This window comes from Phoca vitulina, unplaced genomic scaffold, assembly GCF_004348235.1.
Source record: "Phoca vitulina isolate PV1807 unplaced genomic scaffold, GSC_HSeal_1.0 scaffold52, whole genome shotgun sequence".
Classification (NCBI taxonomy): domain Eukaryota; kingdom Metazoa; phylum Chordata; class Mammalia; order Carnivora; family Phocidae; genus Phoca; species Phoca vitulina.
In genome coordinates this window covers 7,216,950-7,236,399 of record NW_022589755.1, presented here as the reverse complement: position 1 = coordinate 7,236,399, position 19,450 = coordinate 7,216,950, and the positions used below count along the sequence as shown (strand labels likewise).

General features: G+C 59.5%; 4 protein-coding genes across 4 annotated transcripts in view; 2 read left to right on the top strand and 2 right to left on the bottom strand.

The window, feature by feature from the left end:
- Window positions 1-4,606, top strand: part of SULT2B1 (sulfotransferase family 2B member 1) — a 32,582-nt gene extending 27,976 nt beyond the window's left edge. The window contains exons 6-7 of the mRNA XM_032388733.1: window positions 2,548-2,728; window positions 4,412-4,606. Of these exons, the coding sequence (XP_032244624.1) occupies window positions 2,548-2,728; window positions 4,412-4,590 (360 nt within the window). The 3' untranslated portion in view covers window positions 4,591-4,606. The remainder of the gene's footprint in view (window positions 1-2,547; window positions 2,729-4,411) is intronic.
- Window positions 4,607-5,477: 871 nt separating this feature from the next.
- FAM83E (family with sequence similarity 83 member E) lies at window positions 5,478-13,185 on the bottom strand. Its single transcript, XM_032388970.1, is given in 6 exon segments — window positions 5,478-5,753; window positions 7,239-7,565; window positions 7,567-7,684; window positions 10,799-10,923; window positions 11,299-11,466; window positions 12,712-13,185. Coding segments are annotated over 6 exon segments (1,488 nt in total).
- Window positions 8,640-9,555, top strand: SPACA4 (sperm acrosome associated 4). The gene has a single exon (XM_032388971.1). It carries the CDS (start codon window positions 8,812-8,814, stop codon window positions 9,190-9,192), a length of 381 nt encoding a protein of 126 aa, XP_032244862.1. The 5' UTR covers window positions 8,640-8,811; the 3' UTR covers window positions 9,193-9,555.
- A 1,927-nt stretch (window positions 13,186-15,112) lies between the features above and the next one.
- Window positions 15,113-19,282, bottom strand: RPL18 (ribosomal protein L18). The gene is made up of 7 exons (XM_032388302.1): window positions 19,179-19,282; window positions 17,708-17,794; window positions 17,274-17,381; window positions 16,536-16,634; window positions 15,820-15,943; window positions 15,668-15,737; window positions 15,113-15,226 (listed from the first exon to the last, which is right to left on the bottom strand). Exons 1-7 carry the CDS (start codon window positions 19,179-19,181, stop codon window positions 15,151-15,153), a joined length of 567 nt encoding a protein of 188 aa, XP_032244193.1. The 5' UTR covers window positions 19,182-19,282; the 3' UTR covers window positions 15,113-15,150.
- Window positions 19,283-19,450: the final 168 nt, after the last annotated feature.

Genomic DNA, 19,450 nt, shown 5'->3' with positions numbered 1-19,450 from the left:
TGAGAAGCTCCCATTATATGCCCCTTCACTAAGCTCCCCAGACATGTTCCCTTCTTGTGTGTTTCATGTATGTGTTGTATTCTTTCTGTCAGTACTTTTTGGAGTGGGAAACACCTGAATTTTTATGTCCAATAAAGCAGTTAAAATCCCCTAAAATGTTGGGGTGCCTGGGTAGCTCAGTTAGTTGGGCATCTGACTCTTAATCTCAGCTCGGGTCTTGATCTCAGGGTCGTGAGTTCGAGCCCAGCATGGAGCCTACTTTAAAAAATCCCCTAAAGTCTCTCAGAGCCTCAGACATCTCATCCTTAAAATGGGTGGGAAAGGGGGCGCCTGGGTGGCTCAGTTGGTAAAGCAGTTAAGCGTCTGCCTTCGGCTCAGGTCATGATCCCAGGGTCCTGGGATCGAGCCCCGCATCAGGCTCCCTGCTCCCGAGAGGAGTCAGCTTCTCCCTCTCCCTCCACCCCTACCCCCTGCTCATTCTCTCTCTCTCTGTCAAATAAATAAATAAAAATATTCTTTAAAAAATGGTGGGAAAACGCAGGCTCATGGGATTGCTGTGAGAACCACAGTGGCTGGCGCTGGCATATTATTACCCATCTGACAAGGTATGCCACAGTGTTAATGTAGTGTGTAAAGTAAAAGTGATTAGGTTCTGAGCAAGGGCCTATCGGATTAGTAGTGACAATAGGAGCCAATATCCCCTGAGGGTGAGAGAGGCCATGCACCAAATACCACATATGGTTCATCACATTTAATCCTCACCAGGTACGGGCAGGTGAGTTACCTATTAGAGAGAACCACATAAAATTGCCAGTATTGAGCCACATTTTATAGGGTTCACCCCAATATTGTTATTACCCCCGTTTTATTATTATTTTTTTAAAGATTTTATTTATTTATTTAACAGAGAGAGAGATAGCGAGAGCAGGAACACAAGCAGAGGAGTGGGAGAGGGAGAAGCAGGCTTACCGCGGAGCAGGGAGCCAGATGCGGGGCTCGATCCCAGGACCTGGGATCATGACCTGAGCCAAAGGCAGACGCTTAACGACTGACCCACCCAGGCGCCCCATTACCCCCGTTTTAGAGAGGAGGAGCCTGGGGGTTTGGAACCTAGAGACAGTTGACAACCTACCTGAGTTTTTTGTTTGTTTCTTTTTTTTCCCACCCTGGTAAATCTCTTGGTGTTGGAAGATCCAGAGAAGATCTCGGCATTACCATCCCCCCACCCCCACTTTTTTTTTTTTTTCATCTAGTTTTGTTCTCCAAACCAAAAACTGGGCCACGCAGCCTGACAGAGCTTCTGGGCTGCCCCTGGGTGTGAGGAACTGCCAACATGTTAGAATTTCTGGGACACGCCAGTGGTTCAAGACGATAAAGGGATGGAGGGTTATGAAACCAGGAATGACGTGGAAAATCGGAGCCGTGGGGTTGGTAGAGCTGAGCAGAAGGCGGATTGCATTTCAGGGAAGGCAGCAAGATAGGAGGGGGCGGGGAGGGGTGGGGCTTCGGGCACTTAAATCTGAGCTCCTCCCTAGCTGTGTGACCCTGGACAAGTGTCTTCCCCTCTCTGAGCCTCCTTTTACCGATTGGGGTAAGGACACCTCTCTGCAGGGCTATTGGCACGCTTGCCACAAATATACATGAGGGGCTTGGACCAGAGCTTGGTACACAGGGGGTGTTCAATCCCCAGTGACTTGAACTGTCGTTGTCAGGAGGGGGTGGATATTTGAGCTGCATCTGGATGGGGAGGTTTGCCAGGTGGAGGAGGGTGGCACGGGGCATTCTTGGCAGCTCCATGCCGAGGCTGCAGGGAGGAAATTGCAGGGAATGGTAAGTTCTGGAAAGATAGGATGGGGGAGGCCAGACCACTTCTCTCCTTGAAAGCCAGGCCTGGGGGGTGGCCAGGACTCCTGTTCCTGGGCACCAGGGAGCCATAGGAGGGCTGGGAGCAGCTCTGGGTGTGGGGGCCTAGAGGCAGGGAGGCAGGGAGGAGGCTGGGGAGGAGGCTGGGGTGAGGAGTCCATAGGGAGAGGACAAGGCCTGACCAGTGCTAGGGCTGAAAGCCCAGAGGAGATGAGCAGAGACAGACTGACAGGGGTGTGGGGGCAGAGGGAGACAGAGGAGTGAGGCCAGGCTGGGAGTCTGGCCTGGGACTGGCTCAAGGAGGTCGCCGTTCCGGGATGGGGACCAGGGAGGGGTGCAGATTTGGGGCACAGACAGGCTGACTCCCCCTTCTAACCCGAGTGAGGGTGATTCTGTATAAGGTGCCTGAGTAACCTCTGCTCCCTGCTGTGACCTCCGCCCCGCCTCCGCCCCTTCCCTCCTGCCCGCAGAACCCTCCAAAACCCCAAACTGTGAAAACTCAGAAGCCATAGCCCAATCCCTCAGCTCGGAGGTGGGAAAACTGAGGCAAAGAAGCAGAGTCACCCAGACAGGTCTGGTCGGGACTCCAGACGTCCAGATTCGGGGTCTGGTTGGTGCTCCTTCCTTGCCTGGGGTCCCACCTCCCTCCGCCTGGCCCCCCTGACCCCTCTCCCCTGCCTGCAGGATCTCCACGGCTCTGTGCAGCGCGTCTGCCAATTCCTGGGTCGGCCGCTGGGTGAGGAGGCACTGGGCTCCGTGGTGGCGCACTCAGCTTTCGGCGCTATGAAGGCCAACGCCATGTCCAACTTCACGCTGCTGCCTCCCAGCCTGCTGGACCAGCGCCACGGTGCCTTCCTCCGGAAAGGTGCGGGGGCTCTGGGGTGCCACAGCTGGCTGTGTGACCTGAGCCAGTCATGTAACCTCTCTGGGCCTCAGTTTTCCCGGCTGAAACATGGGGTTGCTCCAAACAGAACTGCCTTCCCAGCGTCACTGTGGACCCAGGACCGACCCCCCCCCCCCCCACAGGGCTGAGCCTGGGGCCGGGCACACTCTGTGAGGCTCTATGGTGTCTTCGCGAATCTTTCTTTTTTTTATTTTTTTAAGATTTTATTTATTTATTCGTAAGAGACAAACAGAGAGAGAGAAAGAGAGGCAGAGGGAGAAGCAGGCTCCCCGCTGAGCAGGGAGCCCGATGCGGGACTCGATCCCAGGACCCTGGGATCATGACCTGAGCCGAAGGCAGACGCTTAACCGACTGACCCACCCAGGCGCCCTTCGCGAATCTTTCTGAGCATGAAGGGTTCACCCCAGAAATATTCAAGTGTTGGATTACGGGGTGAGGGTGGGAGTGCGCTGCTTCGTATTCCTGCTAAAATACCACAAATTTAGCGGCTTCACACAAGCCACGTTTATTCTCTTACGGTTCTGGGGTCAGAAGTCCAAAATCAGTGTCACTGGGTTAAAACCAAAGTGTCCAAGGGATTGTTCCTTCTGAGGCTCTAGGGGGAGAATCCATTCTTTGCCTTTTCAGTCTCTAGCCCCATGTGCGTTGCTTGGCTTGTGGCCCCCATTCATCTTGAAAGCAGCAGCAGAGCATCTTCTGATCTCTGACTCTGACCCTCCCACCTCCTCTTATCAAGACCCTCGTGGCTAAATGGGGGCCACCAGGATAATCCAGGATCCTCTCCCCATCTCCAGGTCTTTAACAATGACATCTGCAAACTCCCTTTTGCCATGTAAGGTCACCTAGGCATAGGTTCCAAAGACTAGGACAGGTTGACATCTGGAGGGAGGAGGTGATTATTCAGCCTCCCACAGGGAGCCGTCCCAGATCTCACGAGGGGCGTCATGTAATATGTGGGGTGTACACTTGCTAAGATTCAAAATGCCACGATCCGAATGACATTGGCCCCAGGATTCCAGGTTAATGCCCCATGACAGTGAGAAACGTGAGGCTCGGCGGGATCCCCGCACCTGCCTGGGCACATGGAAGGGGCAGAGTTCACACCCCTTACCTGCTCGGTTGCTGCGAGGGTTAAAGAGTGAACCCCACGACTCCAGGGTAGCCCTTTGGCCGGTCCCCTGGCACCGAGTGTGGGAAAGCATTCATTCACACTGTCAGAGCCATAATGGAGGTAGCGTGTTGCAGGAGCCCTGGGGTGAGGAAGCCCTGTTCCAGCCAGGGAGGTGAGGGACGGGTCACAGTGACACGGTCACACGGGCAGGAATGCTGGATGGGGAGGCGGATGTTCCAGGAAGAGAGATTTCAGGGGTCGGGGTAAAATAGAGGAAGACAACAGGTCTACTGGACGGACAGGTAGGATGGGGGGAGCCAAGGGCGGGAGGGCGCAAAAGGGTGCCCAGGGGTCTGGCCAGGTGACTGGGGACAGAGGCGGCCACCGTAGGAGGTAAAAGGGCAGCATGGAGACGAAGAGGGGTGGGGAGGTGGTTCTGGCAAAGGCCCGCAGGTGGGAAAGGGGGTGCTGGCATGTTGGGGGCGGGGAAGGTTCCCACGCTCCTCACCTCGTCGTCCCTCCCTCCCTTCCAGGCGTGTGCGGTGACTGGAAGAACCACTTCACGGTGGCGCAGAGCGAAGCCTTCGACCGTGTCTACCGCGAGCAGATGCGGGGGCTGCCCACCTTCCCCTGGGACGTCCCCGAGGACGCCAGCCCGGACCCCGATCCCAGCCCCAGCCCCCCCGAGGCCTCCGAGCCCCCCAACCCGTGACTCTGAGAATAAACGCTGCGCTCCTGCCCCGGCTCTCGCTGCGCTCTGGAGGTGGCTTGCCGCGGGCGGCCGGCAGGGGGCGCGCGAGGGAGGCGGAGGCTGGGGTGGGGACGCGCCGCGCACCCAGGGCCCCCGGAGAAGACGAGGTCTTCTTCCCCACCCGACACGCCAGTGGGGTCGGTGACTCAGAAGCCCCCGCCGGAGGCGAAGGTGCTGCGGGGAGGCAAGCGCTGAGCACCTGCCTCCCCTCAGGGCCGGGGCGCTGCGGCGAGGCCCTCCTGGGTGTGAGGGTGGAGGGGGCCAGAACTGCATTCCTGGGTCTTCTGCCAGACTGTGGAACTGCAAGATTCTGGCATCAAGCAGCTTTATTCTGAGCAGAGGTAAAGGGAGCCCCCAGCAACTCAGCGCTTAGCACCCGCAAAACAGTCCCAGCCCCCCTGGCCCTGACCCCCACCAATTTCCAGGCCCTCATTATTCAGCCCCACTCCCTCGATTGGATTCTGTCCTCTCCCTTGCCAAGCTGTTTACCCACAGCTCCTGAGCGTGGTGGGTACCAGAAGCTGCCCCACTTTGTCCCACGGACTCCCCACCTTCACCCCACACAATTCCAGCACCGGGGCCATTCAGCCAGGCCAGTCCGCAGAGAAGTAGGATATGCGCTGTTCTAGGATCCCAGCTACTCGAGACTTTCTGCCCATTTCCTAAACTGTGACACTGGCCTCTAGAGTGAGCACTGGGCTTGCCCAGGTTCTAGAACAAAGAGAAAAAAATCCCTTCCGATTCCCAGACAGACACCCAGGCCAGAAGCCTTGTCCACGCCTCGACTCGGAGGCAGGGGGCTTGGAGCTGCCGGTCGAGAGGCCGGCCCCATGCAGCTTTGGCTCCTGTCACGGTCGCCCCTTGAGTCCTGCCTGGGCAGCCCGGTCTGGCTGCTGGAAGCCTCGGGGTCCCAGGAGTTTGGAGGCAGCATCTTCACCAAACCTCCTTCTGGTCGGGGACAGATAGCGGAGGCGGCGTGCAGGGAGGAGGGGCAGGGGGCCGCCCCGGGGCTGGGACCGGCTCAGAGGACCGGCTTCTGTCTCACCCCTGGGAGCCCCTCCGGTGCCCCGCTGCCTCATCAGGGCCTTGGCTGGGGTGTCCTTGGAGCCCCAGGACTTCTTGAGCTGTGGAGGGAAAGAGAGGGAGGTGAGAGAAGGCTCGGGGGACTGAGTCCGGGAAGGGTGTGTGTGTGTGTGTGTGTGTGTGTGTGTGTGTGTGTGTGTGTATGAGACTCTCAGGGGAGGTGAGAAGTCCCCTGAGCCTCCAGAATGGGGAAGGGAAGTGATCCGGGAGGCCTGGGGCCCCCAGACCCTCAGAGGGCCAGCTGCTGTGTTCCCCCCTGCAGCTTTGCAGTTGGGGAGGAACAGGAAGCTGTCAGCAACTGCCTGGGGGGAGCAAATATTTGCCAAGGGAGGTGATGGTGGGTGAGGGCGGCTCAGGACTGGGTGGAGGCGAGAGGACCTTGCCCCTGCGCTGCCCATCCCCCTTCTCCCCTGGACTGGAACTAAGGCGGCGATTCCTGGGACATTTCTCCCTCACCCTCGGAAAAGGTCCCCACTAGGTCCCACGTCGCAGATGGGGAAACTGAGCCCGAGAGGGGCACAGGTCACAGAGAACCTGTACCCCAGGTCTGCCGGCACGCAGGGCGAGGCCGCCTGCTTGTCCCACATGGCTCTGCTCTCACCCTGTCGACAGCCCACTTTACAGCTGAGGGCACGGAGGCTCCGCCCAGGGTCCCAGAGAATTAGGGTGGGCTCCATGGGAACCCCAGCATCTCAGCAGCCAAGGGGAGGGGCACAGAGACCCCTTGGAGCTCGCCAAACCCCCTCCGCAACACCCCGACGATGCTCGAATCCGGGAAGCCAGGGGCAGAGCATTTAAAAGCTGCACCGGCGAGGCCACCAGGGCCGAGTTCCGATCTCTCCCTCGTGCCTCAGTTTCCTAATCTGTGAAACGGGTGGGCGGAGGCTCGTAATAACAGCTACCTCAGAGGGTTGTGGCAAAGATCCAATTCAACCACCTCTGTGAGAGCCCCTGGCATGTGGCACGGTGCCCACAAGAGATGGTGGTTTTGACCTTGGGCAAGTTACTTGACCTCTCCGAGCCTCAGCTTTCCCATCTGTGACCACGAGCGTGAGAAGAGAATTACCTCACTGACCTGGGATGAGGATCTCGCGAAAGAAATACAAATAAATTCCACCGTGGGGATTTATTGTAATGCTTAATGTTCTAGTTAGTTCATCCTCCCCTCACTGACTCCTCCTTCCCACCAAACTGAGACTGGGGACAACTGCTGCACCCATTCGCTAGATGAGAACACGGAGGGTTCAGAGAAGGCAGATGTCTGCCCGGCTCTCCCCATTAGTGGGTCATGCCAGGATTTGCACCCAGGGTGGCTCTCGGGGTCCCTGCCCCCAGCCACCCAGCACTCCCCTGCCCAGCACGCAGTAGGACTATAGGAAATGGTGGCTGGGATCATGAACTCAGGTGGGCGCTTTTGCTTACCCCACCTCCACCCCCAGCCCCGGCCCGGGGCCAGGCACATAGTAGGCCCTCAGCTGCCCCATCCTCTTCCTCTTGTTTCTCCGAGGCCAGCCACCAGCTCTCACCTCACTGTCACCGTCGCTGGAGCCGGACAGCTGGGACAGGCGGCTCAGGTCCCACAGGGAGCGGCTGGGCCGGGCCGGGGTGCCGCTGGGAGTCCGGGCGCGCTGGACACTCCTCAGGATGTCGCTCAGCGCCGGCCCTGGGGCGGCCGGGGTCTCCTGCCTGTCCCCCTCAAAGACCCGGCAGGCAGCCAAGCGTCGGGCCAGTGGGCCGTCGGGTGGCGGCGGTGACATGGGGGCCACAGAGCAGCGGCGGGCCACGCGGTGGGGGTTGTGAGCCAGCTGCAGCCCCCCCCACGGTGCTGACGAAGGGGCCCCGGGTGGGCGCGGACGGGAGCGGCCAGGAGGCCGCGTACAGTGTCCGGAACTCTCGGCTGAAGGCATCGGCAATCTCGCCGGTCAGCAGGGTCACCAGACCGCGGTGCAGGCGAGAGTCGCTCCACGTGAAGCTGAGGGGCACGCAGTGAGGGGTCAGGATCTCCGTGCCGCCCCAGGGAACCCGGCCTGGACCCCATTACCGGTCCCCACCTGGTCCCAGGGCAGGCTGTGTGACCTCGGGCAGGTCCTGCAACCTCTCTGGCTTCAACATCCCCCTCTGTAGAATGAGAACCACCTAGGTACCTACCCGAGGGCTGATGTGACAACAAGAGTTAAGATACTTAAATTATCATCTGGAAGCCGGCCTGAGCTTACACCGGGACGCTGCCCCATCCCCAGCAAAGGAGGCGTCAGTGCCTCAGTTTCCCTCTCTGAAAAGAGGTGGGATTAGTCTTCTGACTCCCACAAGGCCTGTCTTAAGACTCAGCTGCTTCCTATGTAATGACTGCCATTTATTAAACCCTTGCCGTGTGGCGGGCCCTGGGTGTGCTTGCTCCGAGCCTCAGTTTGCTCATCTGCGATACGGAGCTAAGATGGAGGAAGATTGGAAAGAGAGGACAAAGGGTTGAGCTGCCTGCATGGCGCCCGGCCCGCGCCCAGCTGTCTGTGCAGAGCAGGTCCCCTACGGTCCTGTCGTCACAGTGCTGGTATTTAAAGCATCTAGCTTTAAGGTCTGGGCACACAGCAGGTGCTCTTGGGAATTAAATGAACCTGGGCTCTCATCCTGGCTCTGGGGACCTTGGCCACGTCACCTTCCCTTCCTGAGCCTTGGTTTGCCCATCTGAAAAATGGGCCCAGCGCCCGGAGAACTGATGCATCAGCCACCAGGATGGTGAGTGTTGGTCCAAGCGTCCTTACCTTGGCGGGGTGGCAGCGTCCTCGCCCCCTGGCAGGCTGGCGGGCCCGTCTGCCCGCAGATTGTGACACCCCTCCCCCCCACCTGTGACCTCACCCCTGGAGCGGCCAGTGGGAGCCCCGAGGGGTCTGTGAGGTCACCCCATTCCGCTCCACAAAGAGTGCACGGAGCTCCCGCGAGGGACGCGGAGCGTTGGGAACCGAGGACCGTCCGAGCGCTGACCCTGGGAGGCCCAGACCAGGGGCAAAAGTCTCGCGGGCCTCAGGAGCGTCATTCAGCAGTTCCGGGAGGCCCAGGAAGCCCACGGCCTGGCTTGGGCACCGTCCCCGCCGCCAGGCCACCATGGTCCTCGGCTGGCTGTTGCTTCTGGTAATGGCTCTGCCCCCGGGTGCCACGGGCAAGAAGGACTGCGTGTTCTGTGAGCTGACCGACTCCAAGCAGTGCCCGGGCATCCACATGCACTGTGGCGACGATGAGGATTGCTTCACGGGCCAAGGGGTGGCCCCAGGCCTCGGCCCTGTCCTCAACAAAGGCTGCCTGGTGTCCACGTCCTGCGGCCACGAGGAGCTGGTCACCTACATGGGCGTCACCTACACGCTCACCTCCACCTGCTGCTACGGCTACATGTGTAACGGGGCCCCCAATCCCGCGGGCAGCCAGATGGAAGGGGTCGCCGCCGGCCTGGCACTGGGCATGCTGCAGCTGCTCCCATATCTGCTGTGACCAACCCGAAGGGCAGGGCCCGGGACTGGTGTCCTGGCTCCGCGTGCCCCGAGCCCCCCGCCTCCACCCCCTCCCCCCCATTAAATGGCCAGAGGCCCTGGACAACCTCGTGTGGCCCCGGCTTCCTCCATTCCAGGGCTGTCCCCCTGGAGCCCAGGGCTCGGCGAAGCATCCTCAGGCCTGACTCAGTGGTGGGGAGCCAAGCTCGGTGGGTTTGGCTGGACCCCTCTACTGTATTTCATGGGTTCTAAGACGCATATCTTTTCACATGTCTATCAGGATGCTTCTTTTTGTCGGTGGCACCTTAGAGTCGATGAAATATGGTTAAAATGAACAATGACGACAATAAACGACAGCTAACGTTTACGGAGCGCTGCTTCTGTTACGTGCCAGGGCACCTTGATCTCGCTGAACCCCCAAACAAAGCCGGGAGGGACGGTAGACGCGCTCCAAGACAGCCCCAGTCTCCACGGTAGCGGTTCTCCCAAGTGTGGTCCCCGGACTGGCAGCACCGGCATCGGCCAGGAGCTAGCTAGAAATGCCAATTCTCAGGCCCCATCCCCAGCTGGCTGAGTGGGAGCAGTGGGGGGGGGGGAGAGGAGGCGCCCGAAATCTGTGTTTTTAAGGAGTCCTCCAGGTGATTCGGACGCAGGCAAGCCCAAGATTGAAAACCGCCAGTGGAGAGCGCTGGTAATCCACTGGGCACGTCCGCCCCCCACCCCCAGGGGACAGTTGGCAATGTCTGGAGACACTTTTGGTTGTCCTAATAGGGGAAGGGGGGGTTGCTCCTGACATCAAACAGGGTGGAGAGACCAGAGATTCGGTGCAGCCTCCTAAGATGCCCAAAGAAGCCCCCCCAGCACAGAACCATCCGGCCCCAAATGTGAGTAGCACCTCTGTCGAGAAACCCTGCTCTAGAGGCACTAACCGGATCATCCCGTTCTGTAGAGGAGGAAGGGAAGCACAGAGAGGTGAATTCAGCTGCCCAAAGTCACAAGCCTGTAGCCGGGCCACCTAACCCGGGAGTCTGTGTGCCTGCCCCGCACCCTCCCACGCTATGACCCTATGAGGCAGGTCTGTTAGTAATTCACCCTTTCCAGATGGGGAAACTGAGGTACAGAGCAGGGGAGGCACTGGCCCAGTGTGTCACAGAGCTGAGAAGTCGAGGAGCCAGGATCCAGGGTGGGTCAGACCCCAAGGACAGGAGAGGAGGGACTCGAGCCAGTCCGAGGACCAGGTCCTTTGCATACCAACTCTTATTTCTTTATAGATGCTTAGAAAGGTGGAGTTAACTCAAGGCAGGGCTAGGACTCCAGTCCAGGTCGTCCTGGTTTTGAAACCCACACACAAACTGTGGGCCCTGTTTCCCAGATGAGGAGACACAGGGTCGAAGAGATGACCCCCGCCCAGGCCACTAAGCTGGCCCCCGGGCAGGCCTGGCTCGTCCCCAAACAAGGGGCTCTGCCCCTCGGTACCTCCTCTACCAGTGAGGGTGTTTAGACCCATTTCACAGACCAGGAAAGAGAGGCTGGTAAAAAGGGACGCCGACTGCTCTACTGAGAGTTGGGGACAGGACACCGCGTGGTGGGGGAGGGGGCAGCCGCACCTGTAGGATCCGGAGATGACCCTATGGCCATCCAGCAGCACAAACTTCTCCCGCACGCTGCCGCTCACCTGCCGTCGCCATCGGCTCTGGAAACTGCAGCCCCGCACAACACGGATATCTAGGTTCTGGAGTAGAGGGGGCACACCCTAGCTCGGGCCCACCCCGCACACCTCCACTCACTGCCCGGGGCTTGGTGGGGGGGGGATCCCTCCAGGCTGGTTAGGACCCAGAGGGCCCAAGGCTCTGTAGAAAAGTCTGTCCCAGCTTCTCCAGAGCTACCAACATTGGGCTTCGGGGGTCTCTTGGAGATAGCCTTAACTCAGAGGGACCCCGTGGGAAGGCCCACCTCTAACTCCCCCAGTGCCATGGGCATCGGATGTCAGAGGACCCTCTCAGCTGGCATCCACCTCGATGAGCTAGGACGCTGTGGAGGGGTCTGCCCCCCGCTGGTCCCAGCGCCAGGAGAATGAGGACTCGGGTCCCGCCCGCCAGGCTCCTACCTCGGTGGCCCAGGGGTTCACCCGCAGCTGCTGGGCCAGCGTCAGGAAGGCAGGCAGCTGCTGGTGGTCCAGGAGCAGGTAGACAGGCACCCAGCGGTGTGTCGCGGCGTCGACCAGGTCCAAAAGCAGGTCTGGGTCAGTGAAGATGTCCATGACCACGGCCACTAGCTGGGGAGTGGGGAGAGGGGCTGTGGATGGAGCCTGGAGCTTCAGGGACAGTCAGGGGCTGGGGCCCTGGGGGTGGGAGTTTAAAGGCCCGGCCTCGACGAGTCGTTCAAGGGGGCTGCGGGAGAGACCCCCAGACATGCACTGCTGCGCATACAGCACCTACATGTGAATGAGGAAAAAACCGCCCTTCCTGGAGACCAAGGCCTCTACTGCTGGAAAACTCATCATAATCACATCTGCAATGGCGAACAGTGTCCCGTGCGCTGTGACACTGCATGGTGGCCCTGCTCCAGGGCTCAGCAGGCTGGGTCCTTGGAGGTGCCCTGGATACCGGGGGGCGGGGGCGGGCGGCAGGATGATCTGCTTGGTCATGCAGCGGGAGCTCTGGGGACTGGGGGAGCTGCTGAAGGCCTGGATCTTGCAGGCAGAAACATGTAGCAGAGATGACTCCTGACCCACTGGCCAGACAGCCCTGGTTCAAATCCCCACTCGGTCACTTACCGGTGAGAGACTTAACCTCCCGTGCCTCAGTTTCCCCATCTCTCCTCACTCGGTATAATAAGTCCCAACCTCCCAGGACCCTCCTGGCAATTATAAATGTTAACCCGTGTGGGCGCCTGGGTGGCTCAGTCGTTGGGCGTCTGCCTTCGGCTCAGGTCATGATCCCAGGGTCCTGGGATCGAGTCCCACATCGGGCTCCCTGCTCTGCGGGGAGCCTGCTTCTCCCTCTCCCACTCCCCCTGCTTGTGTTCCTGCTCTCGCTGTGTCTCTCTCTGTCAAATAAATAAATAAAATCTTTAAAAAAAAAAAAAAAAAAAAAATGTTAACCCGTGTAAGCACTTAGCATGGGAGCTGGCAGGCGTAAAGCCGTCAGATAAAGAACATGCTAGCCAGGGGGCTGTAGGGGAGACACCTGGGCCCTCCGTGGGAGGGAGGATGGAGACACCTACCCTAGGAGTGGGGTGGGGTGCGGTGCGATAGATGACTGAGACCAAGGAGTCATAATTAGGTCCAAGGGGCATAGATGCCCAGGGGGACCCAGGCCTTGGAGAGAGGGTGAGGATGAGGTCTGGGGGATGTGGACCGCTGGGTCCTGAGGGCTGCGAGATGTGGACTCAGGAGTCCCAGGAGGGCATGGGTGAGACACCCGGGCCCCAGGGGATGCGCCACTCCCAGGTCCGGGAGCTGGCTTGTGAGGATGTCTGGGTCTGGGGAGTGGACACCAGGCCCCCCTGAGACCCCCACCTTGCAGGCGGCCTGGATTTCCTGGCGCACCAGCTCCTTGAGGGGCGGGTGACCCTCGTCGGGGGGCTGGGTGTACAGCTGCGCCCGGGTGACTCCCTTCCAGGTTGGGTCCTCTGGCCAGCCCAGCCGCAGCGTGGGCGCCAGCTCGTCGGACCGTCCAGGCCAGTAAGTCAGGCTGCCCGAGGCCCGATCGGTGGCAGGGGCTCCCTCTGCTGCCCTGCTGGGCGGCTGCTTGGATGCGGTCCAGTCCTCAGCCGCCGCCGCCAGGCTCCGGAGCTCTTCCGCGCTCAGGAAGGGCCGCAGGCCCTCGCGCTGCACGCAGGCCTCGAACGCCTCGGCGCCCTTGCTCAGCAGAGCCTCCAGCGCCAGCCGCTGGCCCTCGGAATACAGGAAGCCGGGGCTGGCCTCGGTCAAGGGCAGCCCCCCGGCCCCCGACTCCTCTCCTTCCAGCGCCGCCAGCTGGGAGGCTGCCATTGGGCAGCTCAGGTGGGAGGACCGTCAGGCTGGGTGTCTGAGGATGCGGCCGTCTCTGGGGGCCTGACCATCTGGGGGTCTCCTGCCAGGCAGACTCTCTGCGGCCGGCCGAGGCTTCCAGGGCCGCTCCGTGAAGGTCCCTGGGTCCCTGGCTCCCTGTCCTGACAATCACACTGTCCAGGGCATGGGCTGCTCAGACGGACCAGCCGCCTGCCTCCAGCCACCACGGTGACAGGCTGGTCATCTGAACTTCCGGCCGGCTGTCGCGGGCGGTCCTGCGTGTGTGTCAGGCTGACCCCCCGACCCCGTCCCCGGCTGTGTGACCCATCAGCTGCTCCTCTGTGCACTTCAATTTCCAGCCTCCTGGCCCCTGGCGGCCCCAACGGACCCTGTCGCTGGTTCGGTCTCGGTCAGGCTGAAGGCCCAGCTGGCCTGGCCAGAGGTCCGGCTGACCGGCCAACCATCTCCCAGGTAACAGCCACAGGCTGTCTGCCTGTCTCCTACCACCCGACTGTCCCTAACTAAAGCTAAAGTGGGCTATTTGCTCCTGACCGATAGCACATCTAACTGACCCTCTCCGGCCGGCTTTTTGATTATTTGGCAGACATCAACTGCTTCCAGCTAACAAGGTCGGCATCTGGCCACCCGGTGGAGCACCCCGCCGTGTCCAGGGGAATGTTTTTCCTGCCGACAGGTGGCTGGCTCACCGGCTCTCACTGACTGACCATCCCAGGCACCTCGCCTTTGGACCTGCTCTCTCAGTTTGGGAAGAATGGGCTCCAGCCCGAAGTCTGGGCATCACCCTTCCCCAGCCAGGGAATGAGATCTCAGTCTCTGTCGCTTGGGGACTCTGCCCCTGGGGTGTCACACCCACTTGGGCTTAGCTATAGTGGAGGATACACTCCACAGGGGCTTGCATCACCAGGGAACCGGCCCATGACCTCAGCAGCCCACCGAGATGGAGGGCCTGACTAGCCACTGTTCCTTGGACTGGCTGCCCTGGACTGTCTCCTAGCCAGAATGGTCTTGGGCTGCCCTCTCATCTATGCTGATCCCTGGCCATCCCACGATCTCCTGCTAGCTGACCATCCATCCACCTACTCCTGGCCAAGGAGCACCCTTTGAGGCTCCTGACCCAACCTCTGGCCTATGGACCCCTGATCCCTGCAAACCAGCAGCCCTTCCTTCCAATCGCACACCCAGACAGCTTCCTTTCTCCACACCACAGCGACAAGGCCTACAAAGAGAAGAGGAATAAAACCGGGGCTCCCTCTCACCCCATCCAGCTCCCCCAACTTGTCCAGACCCCCATCCCCTTTCCCTCGTCTTGCCTTTTTGGAGGTCGGAATAGGGGTCTGGAGACCTCCTGCTTTGATTTCTGCTGTTCTTCCTGCCGTCTGGCCTCATTCATCAGGTTTTAGCCTGGGATCCGGGGAACCCAGCCCCTTGTGCAAACAGAGGAGGGCCCACAAGGCAGGTGCCTTTCGCAGGTACACGAAGGCCCCAACCCAGGGAACACACTCATCGGGTTACGGGCCCAAGGCCCAATGGCCTGCCAGACTCAAGAGGGAAAAAGGGGAGCAACTCACCTGTTCCCAAGGATCCCTCCCCCACCACTGTCCACACCCCACCCACCATCCCTAGCCAGGAGCAGCAGGTGTGGCTAATCCGGGGGAGGGAAAAGGCGTGGAAACACCTGTCACCCGGATTAAGGGGGTGGGACTTTGGTCATAGGGGGCCCGCCAAGGGTCCAACAGCGCAAATTCCACTAGCACGCTAGAGGGCGCCTGCAGGTAAGAGCTGGACTCCGCGAGGGAAGGGCCCCTCCCTGCCTGGTCTCCATGGAGATGGGCACCGAGTCCTACTCCCAGACTGGGCCAAAGGCTCCAATCCCCTCCCGTCCCCCAGAAACACACAAAGGACCATCAACATTCAAAATCTTTAATAACAAGGCAGGATCTGGGGTTAGTTTTTATAGCCTCGGCTGGCCCTGCGGCCTCTGGCGCGCTCGAACTTCCGGCCCTTGGATCTCACGTAGGGTCTGTGGGGAGGAAGAGAAGAGTTGAGAGCATGCCAACGCTGCAGTCTCGGACGGGTGCAAGCTGAGGATGCCTGAGCAGCGCGCTGCGTGCTCTAACAGAGCAGCATAGGAACACGGCAGGGGGGACACCGAGCAGGCTGCTGGAAAAACCGGGCAGGGCAGGACGCAGGCTCCGTGTGGGAGATGCAGACTCCGGCCAGCACAGGCCCTGAACACCCTGCATTTATATGGCTGGCCGTGCAGAGATCTCAGCAACAGGGAAGGACAGCTTTAAGCCAAGTCTTGAGGAAAAAGCGGGGAAGACGAGGTGGGGAGTTCTAGGGAGGGCTGGGGCTGGACTAGCATGAGAAACAGAGGGGCCGGAAGCGTGGCAAGGCCCAGACCCACAGGGTGGGGTCCAGGGAAACGCCAGGGCCAGATGGCAGGGCTGGGGGTACTCACTTGGTGTGGCTGTGCGGGGTTCCCGGGGCCTTGCCGAAATGCCTGTACACCTCTCGGCCCTTGCGTGGACCTGGGAGGGGGAAGGGAAAGCTGGGATCAGGCAGGGACCCAGCTCCAAAAAGTCGCCATGAGAGTCACTGAACATCACTCACCAGAGAGCAAGACGGTGCCACAGCCCTTGGGGGAGTCTAGGGCCAACTGGTCGAAGGTGAGGATCTTGCCTCCAGCCTTGAGGATGCGGCTCCGGGCACGGCTGCTCACACGCAGCGCGCACACCTGGGGGACACACGGGACAGGCACGGTCAGACTCCCCCCCCCCCCCCCACAGCCACCCAGGGGCTGCTGGGTATTCCTCTCCATGGCTCTGGCCCAGCAGAGGCAGCTGGCTGTTTGCAGAGCTGCGACCACCACCACTAGAGAGAGCTTCCCCAGTTGACAATAGCAATCCTTACCAATTTACATCTAAAACCTCCTTTAAGACTGCAACAACCCGAACTCATCACGGATAAGGAAACGGAGGCATTAAAAAGACCCATGACTTTGTCCACAGGCCATAAACTGGCCGAGAAATCTAGATTTGAAGACAAGCTGTAAGGTTCAAGAACCAGCACCACCATCAGGGAGGGACCCAGAAGGGTCTTGCCCGGCGACACCCACCATGGCTAACGCCACGGACAACCCCCCTTCAATCCTAAAAGCCACCCAGACCGGTAGGTGGGATGCCTGCCTCACCCAGAGCAGAGAGGAGACTGGGAAGGCATCCCAAGCCTCGTGGCACCTCTGACAGAGGTCATCAGCAGAGCGAGGACACGAGCCAGGTCTGGGCTCTTGCCCACCCACCGTGCTCCTGAGCCCCCTCCACACTCACCTTCAGTTTGGGCACCTCCTGGACACGCACATCGTCGGTTATGGTCCCTACAACCACAGCTGTTTTGTTCTCCCGGCCAGGCAGCTTCATCTTCCGGATCTTTGAGGGAAGGACAAATGCAAACAAAAAAAGCTCCTTCTGGTGTTTACTTATTTTTAAATATTTCACTTATCCATTCATAAGTAAAAGAAAGAGGGGGAGAAGCAGGCTCCCCGCGGAGCAGGGAGCCTGATGCGGGACCCAATCCCAGGACCCCGGGATCACGACCTGAGCTGAAGGCACACACCTCACCAACTGAGCCACCCAGGCGCCCGCTCCTTCTGGTGTTTAAACCCAACCCCACTGTGTCAGGCATCCCAAGGATGGAGACAGTTGGGCCCTGAAGGGCATAAACCCACCCATGCCTCGCCTCTCAACCAGTCCAGGCCTAATCTCGGGTCCAGCCGGGGAAAAAACCCTGGAGACAAAATGCACAGACCCTTCAACAGGTCTCTCCTTCAAGACAACTCAGAACGTGTTAAGACGTGCCTCACGTGACTCGAAACCACTACAACCACCGCCACTTCGCCATGAGATCAGCCCAAGCCACTCAAATACCCACCGCTGTTCAGCTACAACCCTAAGGTCAAGGGTCGGAGCTCTGTGCCCACCACAGGGTGAAGTAAACCAGCTGATGGCCAGGCCCCAAGCCCCCCTCCCAGAGACACAATCTAGTCATTCCCCGAATCAGCCCCTCACCATCCGGGAAAGTGACAGAGGAGGCCGGTTGGTGCGACTCATGAACAACCTCTTCAACACGACTTGGTTAAAGGTAGAGTTGGTTCGTCTGGCCAAAAACCTGTACAGCTGGAGCGGAGAGAAAAGGATGGGAACCCAGGGCAGCCCACACCCCTCCCCCCACAACCTTCAATTAAAGACAAAAAAGCATGGTTTGGGATAAGGTTTTTACGGCTTTCCCCCATCCCACTGAGCCCCAGAGAGCCCCCCCAACCCCCTCCCCAGCTGTATACAGCCCAGAGACTGAAACACTGAACCCCCAGAAGCCTCGGGCAGAACCACAGATGGGCGCCCGCCCCGCAGGCCCCTGGAGCAGCCTGGGGCCCAATACTAGAACGTCGGTTCTAGAAGCTGCAGTTCTAGGCGGCCCTAAGGGTCTCAGACCTCAGCCTCACCTTGACCAACAGTCTCAGGTAGATGTCCTGGCTCTTGGGCTCCTTGCGCCGAACCTTTCGGTCCTTGTTGTGGCGGATGTCAACTCCCTGCAAGGTTAAGGAGACCATGGACCCAAATCTCTTCTGGCAGATCACTCACCCCCAAAACGACTGTATTACCCACCTCCGAGGAAGAGCCAGGGCCCCAATCTCCGAAGAGACAAACCCCAGGTCCACCCTGAGGAGACCCGTGAAAAGCCACTTAAATCTTCTGGGCCTCCAATGACCCCAATTTAAGAAAAATATGAATTCCACACGCAAAGCCTTCAGGACATGGCGCACAGCACCTTGAAAAGCTTCACATGGCAGTCGCGCTCACTCAATAAGTTTTAACTCTTTTTTTTTTTTTTTTTTTTTTTAAAAGATTTTGTTTATTTATTTGACAGAGAGAGATACACAGCGAGAGAGAGAACACAAGCAGGGGGAGTGGGAGAGGGAGAAGCAGGCTTCCCACAGAGCAGGGAGCCTGATGTGGGGCTCGATCCCAGGACCCTGGGACCATGACCTGAGCCGAAGGCAGACGCTCAACGACTGAGCCACCCAGGCGCCACCAAGTTTTAACTCTTTAAAAGATGTGTTTTTCAATAATATAGGCCAAGGGCAGACTCTACCTAATAATAGAGCAAAGAACCTTTATCTGGGACTTACTCCAGTACTAGAACCTTCCGTGCACGACCTCCATGAGGCAGTTTCCCACTTTAGCTGAGAAAACCGAAGGAAGCCACAATTTCCACCACACCCCGGCTGCTGGCCTGAGATTGTCTAATAGGCCGTGTTAGGAACGGTAAAGAACCACTGAGTTATTCGCAGCTCCCTTTTCTCCAACATTTAACGTATGCCATAATCTGATGCGTGCGTCCTACAACTTCTTCCCAAACGCACATCTGTGACACAGTATTACCGCGGCCCCAATGCACAGACCAAGAAACTGGGCTTACAGGCAGGAAAAGCAGGATCACAGGCTGGATGGGGAGCCTGGCCGCAAAACCCAGGCACTGGACGGTGGAGACCCCCCCATCCCCACCCCGCCCCAGAACCCAACGTTCCCGGCCAGGGGAGTGACAGGTCCAGGTAGAGACGGCGAAAGACAAGAGATCAAACATGGATGTGGAGCCAACGCCAGGGTCCGAATCCCGGCTCTGCCACTTCCTGACATTGTGACCCCGGTCACATCACTTAACCTCCTTGCGCCTCAATTTGGTCATCTACTCAATTGGAGCTTTAATAAATAAAAGGGGACGGGAGGGGCCGGAGGCTGGTAAGACTGACCCATCCCCGGTTTTCGAGCCCCCAAAATAGTCACCCCCCACCGCGGAAGTCGCCCCCTTCGAACTCCCCTGACATCCCTGCTCCCTTCCGGGACTCCCCCAGCCCAAGACAGCGACGGATGGCGGCGGATAGTCGAGCCCGGAGCACCTCAAAGCACGCTCACCATGATGGCTCCCCCTGCTCAGCCAGGTCCGGAAAGAGAGAACAGCGTCGGGGTGGGCGGGGAAAGCCTTCAGCGAGTGGCGCCTACGTGACGTCACACGGGCGCCACACGGCGCTCTACTCCAGTCGAGCCTCTCTATGGCGAGTCGCAGAGCGGCCGAATGGGCGATTCCGGAATAAGTGGAAGAACAACCCACCGGGAACAAGCGATACGTCAAGGGTTGGGCAGGGGCGGGCCAGCACGTCGGGGGCCTCTCTGGCCCTACCCAGTCC